General features: G+C 39.3%; 1 protein-coding gene across 2 annotated transcripts in view; it reads left to right on the top strand.

Moving 5' to 3' along the window:
* Window positions 1-12637, top strand: part of LOC135111501 (uncharacterized) — a 60806-nt gene extending 48169 nt beyond the window's left edge. The window contains exons 10-17 of one of the 2 annotated variants that reach the window (XM_064024835.1): window positions 459-614; window positions 730-2258; window positions 2541-2670; window positions 3616-3823; window positions 4131-4285; window positions 6640-6742; window positions 7142-7330; window positions 11638-12637. In XM_064024835.1, coding sequence (XP_063880905.1) covers window positions 459-614; window positions 730-2258; window positions 2541-2670; window positions 3616-3823; window positions 4131-4285; window positions 6640-6742; window positions 7142-7330; window positions 11638-12029 — 2862 coding nt within the window. In that variant the 3' untranslated portion in view covers window positions 12030-12637. The remainder of the gene's footprint in view (window positions 1-458; window positions 615-729; window positions 2259-2540; window positions 2671-3615; window positions 3824-4130; window positions 4286-6639; window positions 6743-7141; window positions 7331-11637) is intronic. The other variant, XM_064024836.1, reaches the window with a different exon arrangement.
* The last annotated feature ends 1196 nt before the right edge of the window (window positions 12638-13833 follow it).

The raw sequence follows: 13833 nt of genomic DNA, 5'->3' as shown, positions 1-13833 counted from the left end.
GTAAGTAATTTTCTCTCTCTCTCTCTCTCTCTCTCTCTCTCTCTCTCTCTCTCTCTCTCTCTCTCTCTCTCTCTCTCTCTCTCTCTCTCTCTCTCTCTCTCTCTCTCTCTCTCTCTTCCTTTTTATGAACTCATATATATCTTCCTCTTGACTTCAGCTGAGATACACCACCTGCTTGCTCTCTCTTCCTAAGTCTCCATGCTACTAATTACAGTAGTCATGTCTGAACTTTTATATCTCTTTTAGTGCTTTCACTGATAAATATTGCTTGTTTTCCCATATCCTCCATGCTGGCTTTCAAAATTAAAAAGTATGTAAAGATATCTTGAGAATTTCATTGACTTTTAATCATCATCATTTGAGTAATGGACAGTCTTTTTCCCATGAAATTTGTTTTCACCTAAGATCTTGTTAGCTTCCTTGTGTGTAAAAAATACAAAACTTTTTCTTTGAGACAGGAAAGTGTACAAGCTCTTGTAGCAGAACTACAGGAGCTTGGTGAGCTGGTTTGTGAGTTGTGTGTTCCCTTGGCTGCAAGTAGCTGGAGCCTTTTGCTCTCTCACATGATGGACATCCATGATCTACCTATGACTATGAACCTTTTACTGGTGCAGGTAAGTTAGTATATCTTAAAATTTGATTAACCTGTTCAAAAGAAGAAAAATCATAAATTTTACAAATTGGTGTACAGCTTGGCATAAGATGTGATGCTTATGTTTGAATTTCCAGATGAACTTTATGACACCAGAAATTAATATTTTGAAGTGGCTGCTAAAAGAGGGCATCACAAAGGGTCCTGCCATACTGCAGCCTTTGTGCAGTTTTGTGTGCCAGCTGCCTGAGAAGGTGTTGAGGCCACTGGAGAACTCACTGAGCTGCCTTATAAATGCCTGCACTCCTTCATCTCAGCACATGAAATCCCAAATCATTCAGCATTGCAAGAGGTTTGGCATCAATTTGAGGCCACTTTTTGATGATTCAGCCATACTGATAGAGGAACATATTGAACCTTACCAGTGTAATTCCTCCTTCATTCAGAAAGAGAATAGCTCCAGCATTACCAATAACAACAGCATTGGCATCCACAGTAACAGTGACAGTACTATCAGTGATTATTTAAGTAGCAACAGCTCCAGCAGCTGCAGTCAAGGAGAGTTGCAAAACCATACTCCACCCCCAGGGTTTGTAGTCTTCCATCAGGAAATGAGCACTAGTGAGACATCTGGCCTTGTGGAAAATATTGTAGCTGACAGAGGGTGTGCCCAAGATTTGAGGGGTGATTATGTACCAACCTTGTGTGGACAGAGTGAGCTGCCAATGTCACCAAGCCCCAGATCTCTGTCTCATTCAGTTAGATCAGAGTTGGTCAGTAGTCACTGTCTTGAAGATGTTAAGTTGGTAACCAAACTGGGTCCACAGGAAGAATGTGCAGTTGCTCAAAAAGTGCAACAACATCAGCCACTGACAATAGATTATAACCACCAGATGCCCGCCAGAGAGTTTCCTTGTAACCTCAGAACACAAAACAAAGCTTTTACAGTTACGAGAGGCAAAAATTGTTCACATGATTTGGGCAGTTCTTTAATGAGTCCAGATTCAACAAATATTTCACCTATCATCAGTCACACTAAGACAGATAGCAAAGAGAAAAGTCCAGCAAACAGTAAGGTGATGAGAAAGTTAGCCAAGTCATCAGGTTCCTGTGGCTTTCATTCAGCACAGTCACACCACTCTCACAGTCAAAAAACTTATTCTAAATCATCATGCAAGGATTCCGGTGGTTTTAATGAAATGGTCTCCAAGACACATACAAAATTTGGACCTTTGAAAAATAGCAGTATACCACAGAAGCCAGAAGAAATACCTCGGTTTTACATTATCAAGAGGGACAATTTCATTCTCCCAAAAATTTCTTGTAACCAAGATTTAAGGGAGCGGGAGGTATCAAATCTGGAGGATTTGGGGATGAACCACCTCCCACCAGGTGATGAAGCATCTTCCTCTGGTGTAGAAGTTAATCATGACAGAGTTGCTCCTCTTAAATTTCCTCAAGTAGCTGAAAAGGTTTTGAAAATATTCTCACATACATCTGCTCCAGTGCAAAATCTACAGGTAAGCAGTCAGCAAGATGAAAGAAGACTCAGTCATCAGCGGCCCATAACCTCCTGCCAGGTTCACCAGGTCTTTGAGAAGGATATAAATTCTGAAAAGTTTTCTGGGTGGCCTGGCAGACTTTTCAACATGCAGCAGAAACATTGGTAAGTACTGAAGGAAGTTAGTCTCTCTCTCTCTCTCTCTCTCTCTCTCTCTCTCTCTCTCTCTCTCTCTCTCTCTCTCTCTCTCTCTCTCTCTCTCTCTCTCTCTCTCTCTCTCTCTCTCTCTCTCAGCAAGGTGTCAGACATGATGGGACAGTATTGCCAAGTACAGTATAGAACACTTCAAAGATGAGGAAGAGGGTGCTTGGAAAAAAATACACCTGAGCATAAAGTAGATGATTATTGATTGTCAAACATATAACATAATTGTTTGTATATTCTAAGGTTTTTATTGGAGAAAGATGGACAATTGGATCACATGAGATCCTCCTCCACCTTGGGTTCCTCGCCTTCCTCCTCAGGGTTCTCTGACCCATATGTCTGCAGCAGCCCACCATCACGTCCCTCCTCCAGAGTAAGTGATGTATAACAAGCTTTTCTCCACTTTATTCTCAACCTTCATTTGTATTTCCTTTAAGTTGATTTATTTATGCTTATAACACAATATATAATGGATCTTCACATGTACAATTCATGACGACAAACTTCATATAGTCACTGAGAGAGCACAGCCAAGTGGTAAATAATATGTAGTGGTGTAGTAATTCATAAATAGTGAAAGCTGCAGAATATTCAGTCAGATACGCTTTTGTGGTATGAGCAATCACATCAAACATGACATGCAAGACTTGTAGACTAAAAATAACAAAATTCATCAGGAGCCAAGTTATGCAAGCTCAGCCTTAGTAAAGACACACACGGTAGTTTTGGAATCCATCCCCCATCTTGTATACATTGATTCCTGTAATCATAACAGTAATAACATTATGTGCAGTACCATATTCGACATTTAATATAGTGCATGTCCTATACTCAAAACTCCTTAGAGAACTCTCCATGCATTGTTCACAGTGAAAGTGAATGATTGGCTCAGTAGTTTACAACTTTGATCTATTGTATTGCTACCTCTGTCATGACTATTTCAGTACCACAGTGCATTGATTGAAATTAACACTGCTAACATGCTGTGAGAAATGTAACTTGTGTAAGTATATTTACAGTTCACAGTGGGGAACTCCTTTTTCCAGATGCTTTCTAGGAACTATTTCTCATGCTATCTGTGGTGGATATATTGGTACTCCTACTTCCAATCCAAAATACAGTTTTTTGTGTCATTTGAGTTTGCTCAGCCAAGCTAATGCATTATAACTTGTTCATCACTTTTTTTTTTTTTTCTCTCCAGACCATGAGTTTGCTTTCAAAATTTCATAGGTAAATTTTAAATTACATTGTGAAATTGTGATATTATTCTTGTACAGTTGGAGATCCCCCCTTTATTAACAATTTTACAAATTGACAGATAAGTTTGAGAAATGAATATGTTGAGCTAGATGATGAAAGGAATGACTCAGGACCTTCTATGTTATTGCTTCATGAAATTGCTGCTTTGGAAAATGTACTAGAAAAAAGGGAGAGGGTGGCAGAGCTGGCTGCTGCCTTGACTGACTGCAGCAACATCTACTCCTCAGGCACCAAATTCAGTTCCATCATGAAGACTTGCAAGACAAGTAGGCTTCTCACACAACTCCACCTCTTCTGTTCTATTGATTTCTATCATGGTTAATAGCAATTATTAAGAAGTTCTCTAATATGCTGCATGGAGCAATGCTAGCAACATTTTTCATAATTTCAGAAAATTAAGTCAGTTCATGCAATATCATCCCATGAATTTTGTTGCAACTGGAAATCTAATTTTTTAAACCACAGAAATGTCTCTTAAAAATTAAACTGCATTAGTTTAGTTCTCTTCTGATACATCCTGGCAAAAGGGATTCCAGAGCTCTAAAGGTAGTGTTTGAAATGGTGTTCTGGTAGGCAGGAGTGGTGTACCAAGTCCAGAGATGAGGGAGGTGATGGGAGCATTAGGAATATTGGTCATGATGGAGTGTGTGCAGCAGAAGATTTTCAGTGAAGCAGAGCTGACCATCCTCACCCTCCACCATCAGAGGCTATCTTTCTTCAATAGCTTGGTATGCTCACCAGTACTAACCATATACAGGCTTGTGTTTATGTTATTTAGAGGAACAAGAGATGCAGAATCCAATCTTCATATTATGCTATATGAACTATTTTGTTTGATGTTTAGTGAACATAGGCAGTATGAATTATGTGTATGAAAGACTTGAGTTCGTTGGTGAAGAAATAGAACGTTGAAGGACACGAGGATGTGCCTCACCGTAAATGTGGTGGTGCGCCCCAAAGTGTTTGACATCTTATATGGTATCAAGAGACGGTTAAAGGTACATCCTCAGCTTACAGCAAAACAACTAAAAAAAAAAAAAAAAAAAATTGGGGGCACCCCACCACCATGTTTGTGGTGAGGCACATCTTCTTGTCCTTCATTGCTCCATTTTCTCACAAATGCACTCAGTCTTTTCACTGGCAATAGTTAACCTTCAAACAACAAGGTGTATTGTAACTTGAAGGTCTCCACACACTGGGTTAAATAGTTTTCAATATTAGAAGATATTACATTTCTGCTTATTCCAGCATGATATTTTAGTAACAGAGATAATGAAAATAAACTTGTATTTTCTGTATGTGAGCTGAGGCAAAATCAATGGTCGGAAAATGAAAAAAGGATTTCTGGGCATGGTGACACTGTGCTGCAGGAAGGCTCATGCAGTGGGGAGATGTTAATGGTGAAGGGAGGTTTATTTATATTGCTTTTGCTGTTGTAACCACATACACACAAGTTGCCCTTCTAACACATCTTGTTTTGCTTGAAATACAGTTCCTCCTGTTTTTTTTTTTTTTTCAAATGGCTACTATTCCATACATTGGTCTCTCTCTCTCTCTCTCTCTCTCTCTCTCTCTCTCTCTCTCTCTCTCTCTCTCTCTCTCTCTCTCTCTCTCTCTCTCTCCCATTGTTTATCACCTTGCTATTTCATTTCTTTCTTCTCCCCCTCCCTACCATAGCCTCCCTCCCTCCCTCCCCTCACAAGTACATGAAAAATAAGAATAAATACTAAAAAATCATAAATAATAAAGAAATAAAGAACTGTCTAGACAATCTCTCTGTGTCTGTGTCTCTGTTTCTTTGCTGATGTGTGAACCCTCACTGACCCATTCATTATCTGTTCTCCTTATGTCTTTCTTGTCTTTTTCCCTCTGACCATGACCACCACCTTTAACTTTTCCCCATATTTACAGTAAGAAAGATGATATCTGAGAGAGAGAGAGAGAGAGAGAGAGAGAGAGAGAGAGAGAGAGAGAGAGAGAGAGAGAGAGAGAGAGAGAGAGAGAGAGAGACAGAGAGATGAATGTTTACAATAGTTGGTTTGAAAAACCAGAAGAACTGTATTTCAAGGAAAACAAGATGTGTTAAAGGGCAACTTGTGTGTATGTGGCTACAAGAGCAAGAGCAACATGAATAAATAGAAAGGCATGAAAGTACAAGATGGGTAGGAAAAAGAAGACAAGAAGGAAAAAAGCACACAAGAAAGCTGATAAAAGAGAGTAATAATAATAATAATAATAATAATATTATTATTATTATTATTATTATTATTATTATTATTATTATTATTATTATTATTATTATTATTATTATTATTATTAATCACACACACACACACACAAAGATCTCAAAGCTACCGTATTGTGGCATTTGTGGTGGAAAAGCAGCGTGTCACATGAGTTGCCAGACACTTCCTCCATAGCTCCAAAAATCATGACTGAGACCTCTATCCCGGGAGAGAATCACTTGTTTCTCTCATGATTTAGTTGCCATACATCTCCAGAACATCTGAGAGGAAAACGAGACGTCTGAATTCAAAACTCTAGGCACGAAAAATCATGCCTTTATAGATGATCACTGCAGCAGCATATTTTTAATTTCATTTCACCATTCTAGTGAAACTAACACTCGTACTGTGTAACTGTGGCTTGTATATTTTCCAGGTATCACACCACCTCAGGAGAACATTTTGTTTCAAACAAACACAACTGTTTTGTTAGCCAAAGCAAGGACCAGTCACAAAAGATAACTTTCCTTTATGTCGATGTTAAACATGGAATCTGTTACTCTATGCTTTCAAAAACACATGAGGGGCTAACCTAATTTGCCATGTAGTTATTTTATCCCAGCAGATTTTTTCAGACTGAGAAGGGGCAAGTTGCCAGCTTGTGCAATGTGATGCTCATGTTGGCAGGAGTTTTAATTGCAAGTGTCGCTGACTGTAGATGCTCGTATATTTGAAGAAAAATCCTAAGTAGGATACTTGGTTACTCATAACATAGGAGTTAATGCATGTTATTATTCAGTTGTTTCTGCTTGTTGTATAATCAAAATGAGTGAGTTATTGGTGAGTTGTGCTGACAGGTGTCAAGGGAGAAGGGCTGTTCAGAGCAGCAGCTGGCAGTGAAGGCCCTTTGGGTGCTGTACCACATGAAGAACTACAGTCTCTTCATTGACATTTTGGAAGGTGAGACTTCTTAAAATCTGGCCATTTACAAAAAGACAAGAACTGTGATATATGTTGTCTTTATAATGGAATATTGTAACTACTATTTTTTGTAGTAAGTGATTTGCAGTGAAGTGTTTGTATTTTGTGTATGAATTCTGCTTAGAAGTCAAGAATGTTTAAGCTGATAAAGAGTTCATAATAGTGGAGTGTATATATATATATATATATATATATATATATATATATATATATATATATATATATATATATATATATATATATATATATATATATATATATATATATATATATATATATACACACACACACACACACACACACTAAGTTCTTTGTAGCTAGAAACTCTGTTAGCAGTCCACAAAAATATTGGTATAAATGTATTGTTTTGTGATCCAGAAACTTCCTGGTCTGGGGGTGTGGAGGACGTGAGGGCACGGCTGCAGCTGTTGTGTGAGGTGCTGGATGTGATGCGCCAGTCAGGGAAGAGCAAGGTCAGTCTGTGGTACACTGGGAAGATCCTCGCCTCCCTGGTCATCTACTACTACAGTGACACCATGATGCTTCACAACTACCATGACTTACTTGGTCAGTAAACACCACACATTATATTTAAGCTTGTTTTTATTCTTGAAGCAGCATTCAGTTTACACAAATTATGTTCCCCCAAAACTTAAATTTACCATAAGTGTGTCCTTTCAACCAATATGCAGATAACATTAGTTTTGGATAACCTTACTTGACAAGGTAAGGTGTCTCAGGTATTTAGGCTTGCATGTTATTGTGGATGGAGGTCATGTAGGAGTTTTAAAGTTAATAATTTATTGTATTAAATGTTCAAAGGTTTGGAGAAGAATTAGGTCTTCAGCTATGAGTTCTTCTCAATCAAGGCAAAGAGAAAGTATAGTGGTACTGCTTATATTGTATGGATCTGAAACATGCAAACACCACTGTACCTTCATGCAACTTTCTCTTTACATGAAATCCAAGCATACTAAACAAAGAGCCTATAGTAAACATTCCTCACTTGAATCTTGGAGAGGTTCATTCATTCTAAACTCACTTCTCCATGCACTCCTTCAGCCAGGATACCACACAACAATCCCAGACTCCACATGGGATAACCCAGCTAGTTATGAAGGGCAACATAGCTCCTGCTATGACCGATTGGCTGGAGGCTTTGTTTGAGCTCTTCATTGTCAACACAGATACTGTCTTTATCAGATGTGATACTGATTCTTTGGATACTTCATTATATGAGTATAGTTACCAGCAGTGAAAGTTTTATGAACAGATAAAGATAGGAAACTTGTAGTACAGTTAAGTCCAAGCCACAGGCAATACTTAAACAAAATTAAGAAGCCTGCTTAATCTGAGCTTTGTTATAGCATACATTCTCACCTTTCCATTGTGCCATTTCTAGTGTTTAAAACTCTGCTGGAAAAGGAGGGAGGCATATATTTGCCTGAATGGTGATTAGGTCATGGACTGTATTGTAATGTGTACTTACATGATTCCTCTACAAAAGGTTCATAGTTGGTAGTTTTTGCATAAATTTTCCACTGCTCTTGAAGATTATATTGTCCAGATAGTATCACTTCTAATATTAAAAGAGTATATCAGTGTAGATAACACCAAATTAAACAGAGCTTCCATCCATTTAGAATCTCAGCCAGAACTATGTTGTCCTCCATGCATGGCCAGGTTGCCATGATTTGAGCACAGAACTCAAAGCTGCTAATCTTAACCCTTTCCTTCCGGCGCTTAAATTATTTTTCCGTTTTGTATGACGGCTAAAAATGGTAAACCTAGAAATTGTCAGAAAATTGTTTGAATACTAATAACTATTTTCTCTTTGTTATTCTGAATACAATGATGTACTTTGTAGCTCGATGTGACCTCTGAAAGTTCAGTTTATGCCTTATCAAGGATTCCTCCTCTTCCCGCTGTGTGATCCGTCATCCAGAAACAGCCTGGAGAGCGATGACACCGCGCGCGCGCGCGCGCGCGCGCGCGCGCGCACGCACGCACGCACGCACGCACGCACGCACGCGCACGCACGCACACACACACACACACGCACACACACACACACACACACACACACACACACACACACACACACACACACACACACACACACACACACACACACACACACACACACACACACACACACACACACACACACACACACACACACACACACACACACACACACACACACACACACACACACACACACACACACACACACACACACACACACACACACACACACACACACACACACACACACACACACACACACACACACACACACACACACACACACACACACACACACACACACACACACACACACACACACACACACACACACACACACACACACACACACACACACACACACACACACACACACACACACACACACACACACACACACACACACACACACACACACACACACACACACACACACACACACACACACACACACACACACACACACACACACACACACACACACACACACACACACACACACACACACACACACACACACACACACACACACACACACACACACACACACACACACACACACACACACACACACACACACACACACACACACACACACACACACACACACACACACACACACACACACACACACACACACACACACACACACACACACACACACACACACACACACACACACACACACACACACACACACACACACACACACACACACACACACACACACACACACACACACACACACACACACACACACACACACACACACACACACACACACACACACACACACACACACACACACACACACACACACACACACACACACACACACACACACACACACACACACACACACACACACACACACACACACACACACACACACACACACACACACACACACACACACACACCTTCTACCATTTTATTATAAAATCGAAGATAATGAAAAAATTAACATGAAAGAATGATAGGTATCATCTCTCTGTTCTGATAAAACAGGTGGATCCTGTTAATCATTTTCTGAGTCGTCACTAATGTCTTCGCTTTCTTCAGTTTCTTCTAAATATTCACTGTCACTGTCTTCAAACTCAGAAGCACTGCTAAATACATATGTTCTGTCCTGCTCCATGGTGAGTTATGATCTGAGATCCTTTGCTCTTATCAGGATGTCTCTTCGCACTTATCATGGTGCTTTCCACCCAGCGAGTCACTGGGGTTGCCAAGTGTTGCCCCGAGAAAGGGAAAATAGCTTAGTTACCGCTAAATTTCCAGAGCTAGTGACAACACTACATGTGGAAACATGCCAGACATTTCCACTCACACCATCTGACTCGAGAAACCGCACTTGGAGCTCAAAATTGAAGCGCGAAAATTCTTGATTACAGGTATGATCGCCGTTGCTACAGATGCATTTTTGCAATCGTATATATACGATTGCTGGAAGGAAAGGGTTGAGCAAATCGTCATGAAAGACATCATTTACCATTTTACACACACACACACACACACACACACACACTATATATATATATATATATATATATATATATATATATATATATATATATATATATATATATATATATATATATATATATATATATATATATATGCACAGGGTATAACATGAGTTTCTGCAAATACTGAAAGAGGTGAAAGCATGTAATTCTAAAAAGAAAATGTTCTATACACATATGCATTTTAAGGCTTTGTTTACCCGTCAGAGGAGTTGAAAATATACGGGACTCGTGGGTGTGCTCTATGAGATGACACACACACTGTTGCATTGTCATTGCCTGGGAGGTGCCACTTGATCAAATTACGAATGGTTTAATCTTATTTTTTGCAGGTTGTGGAATATTACAGTATCTTATAACAAGATAAATGGTATTAAAAAGCTTGTAATTTATCGATAAGCAATACATGACAACATTGTTGCGATGATTAATAATACTCCTGTAAAATGCTACATGGCATGATCGAAGTGAGGGAGGAGGGGGGTGAGTGAGTCCGAGCAACCTTGAAAACAACTGAGTGATGATGCCACATAGCATTTTACAGGAGTACTTTTGATCACTTCAATAATGTTGTCGTGTAATGCTTATCGGTAAATTACATGCTTTTTAATACCATTTGTCTTGTTATAAGATACTGTAATATTCTACAGCTTGCAAAAAATAAGATTAAACCATTTGTAATTTTGACCAAGTGGTACCTCCAAGACTGAGACAGTGCAAGCATCTGTACTTCATTTCATAGCTATACACAGCACACCAGCAAGTCCCATACATTTTCAACTCCTCTGACAGGTAAACAAAGCCTTAAAATGCATATGTGTATAGAATATTTTCTACTTTGAATTATATGTTCTTTCACCTCTTTCAGTATTTCCAAACTCGTGTTACACCCTGTGTGTGTGTGTGTGTGTGTGTGTGTGTGTATATATATATATATATATATATATATATATATATATATATATATATATATATATATATACACTCTTCATCCCATGCACTAGTTCATGCTCTTATTCCAAGTGATCAAGTTAACATTGAAGGTGTGTAAACACATATATGATCAAAGAATATTAGCAGCATGAACTAAGCACCTATGCTCATATTTCTGTCATTTTAAGGATAGTGGATAATTATAGAAGTGATTACACTATTACGCCAATTCTAGATCAGTTGGCACTTAGCACTTTGTCATGGACAGCCAGTCATGCAAACAGCAGCAGATACATTCCATTCTTTGTCATTAATTAGCATTCACCAGACTACACTTCTGTCTGACATTCTCACAGTGCAGTTAATTTTCAGTCTGTTTATCCTCAGATTTGCCAGGTCATCTTGAGGCAGCCTGGGAGTGTGTAGAAGCTCTAGGGATTGTGGGAGTGGTGGAGCAGTTCATCGTGATCCTCAAAACTGCCCTCCGCCTGGGCCTTCCATTTAGCCAGCATTTCACATACCACCTAATGAATAGAGGTATTGGTGTAGGCAGCATGGAAATGGTTATGGCACCTGATAGAAGTTATGGTAAACTTCCCTTACCACTGACTGTTCAAAGGGAGTGTGCATCTCAGAAATGGAATGGCAAACCAAGACAAGGCAAAGCCCCAAGAAGAGGCAGCAAGAGGAGGGGAGCCTTCCAAGGAACATACAAGGGTGGCAGACTGCATGGACATCCTAGGGGTCGTCAGGCTGCATTAGACAGGCAGCAGAATTGACTAGCATATGAATGAATATTAGCGTCAGGCTCTGTTCAGTAAAGATCAAATTAAATTAAATTTCTTGAAGCAAATAATGTAAGGACTAAGTTGGTAGTGAATATGGGTGTATTTGGAGGTAATTAAGAATTTTTTAGTAGTTTGTAGAATTTCTTTTTTCCATTGAAATTTTAAATGGAAAATAAAGAGTACAATTATGTTTTCTTATCTTCTAATTGAAGGTTGTTAAGCTGTAATGTTTCATTTCATCATGTTATTTAGTTGAAGGTATAGAATTACCTTTGAATTGCCAAAGCCAAATTAATATTAGTTTTTTTTTTTTTTTTTTTTTTTTTTTTTTTTTTTTTTTTTTTTTTTTTTCATTTAATTATAACCAGTTATGGCTAATATTCAACAGAGGTATTAGTTAAGGCCAAATACTCCACCTAGGATAAGTGAATGTTTGGACAGGAAGGGATGAACAGAGAGAGGTAGAAGTACACACCTGAAAATGTTAAGTATTGCTCTCATTCATGAAATAATTATTATAATTTTGGTTTTATCATACATGAAAGAATTATCATCATTTTGGCTTTATACTAATAAATATTATGGGCAACAGAATTTAACCTATTTTTTTTCTTTTCCACCTTCTTGTAATGTTTAACTTTTTAACTTTAAAAGCCACACAAACAAGAGCTACATAATACTTGTACACCAGGCTAACATTACCTTCAACGAGGACAGTCAAGATGCACACACATACCTCAAAGACTGAGGATCTGCAGAATACTATAATACAATATGATTTGAGAATGAAATTTAGTGTAAATAAATGTCATGTAGAGGACACAAATTTTTAAAATTATAGCTGTTGCCAGAAAAACACAATGTACTTACATATATATGGAAACAGGTACATATTGAGACACTGGAACACCAGATACTAGAGCACATGGAAAGAGACTGAAGAAGGGTGCTTGTTGAAGAGACGTCAAAAAAGTATAGTTTCCCACGCAGAAGTATAAATGAATGGAAGTCTGAATAAGAAGACAGTAAATGCAAATAGTATACATGGATTCTAGACTCAGTTGGATATTAAAAGATATGAAGACGGGACAGCACAAGCATAGCTTTTCTTCCCTTAAAGCACAACTAAGTAAATACAAAAGTTACAAATTTGGTGGTATTGTGGTTCCTTTACCATGAGAGAGATTTACCATGAGAGAGAGAGAGAGAGAGGTATCCCACTCTCATGAGGACGCGCATGAGGTGCGTGGAAGGCTGAAGATGGGAGACAACAACATCCCTCTACAGGACAGCGTAAACATCCTTGGTGTGGAGGTGGACTTGCGGCTGCTCTTCGACCGTCACCTCGAGGACGTGGCCCGAAAAGCATCTCAGAAGGTGACACTGTTGCAGCGTCTGTGAGGCATCTCCTTGACTCCGATGGTCTCCTGACCCTGTATAAGGCTCAGGTCAGGCCCATCATGGAGTATGCGCTGCTCATGTGGATGTCCAGTCCCCGATGTCATCTCAATTTGCTGGACAAAGTGCAAAGTAGGGCAGAGCGCTTCATCAGTGGCGCCAGACAGACGCAGCCTCGCCAGCAACCGTGGCGGCAGCGACAACAGCAGCAGCAGCAGCAGATACAGGAGGATGGGCCGGTGCTGAGGGACACTCTGATCATTGCCGGAAAGTTGCAGTGCTAACAGTGCTTCATAAGGCGCAGATCCAGAATGTTCCTCACCTAGCAGACCTAAGGGCTACCTGGAGGAGATCTGAGCGCAATACAAGAACGGTATTGAGCAACGATCTCCTCTTG

The sequence above is a fragment of the Scylla paramamosain genome, chromosome 22 (assembly GCF_035594125.1).
Source record: "Scylla paramamosain isolate STU-SP2022 chromosome 22, ASM3559412v1, whole genome shotgun sequence".
Classification (NCBI taxonomy): domain Eukaryota; kingdom Metazoa; phylum Arthropoda; class Malacostraca; order Decapoda; family Portunidae; genus Scylla; species Scylla paramamosain.
Note: the sequence above shows the minus strand (reverse complement) of the source record. Positions and strands in the feature narration are given on the sequence as shown.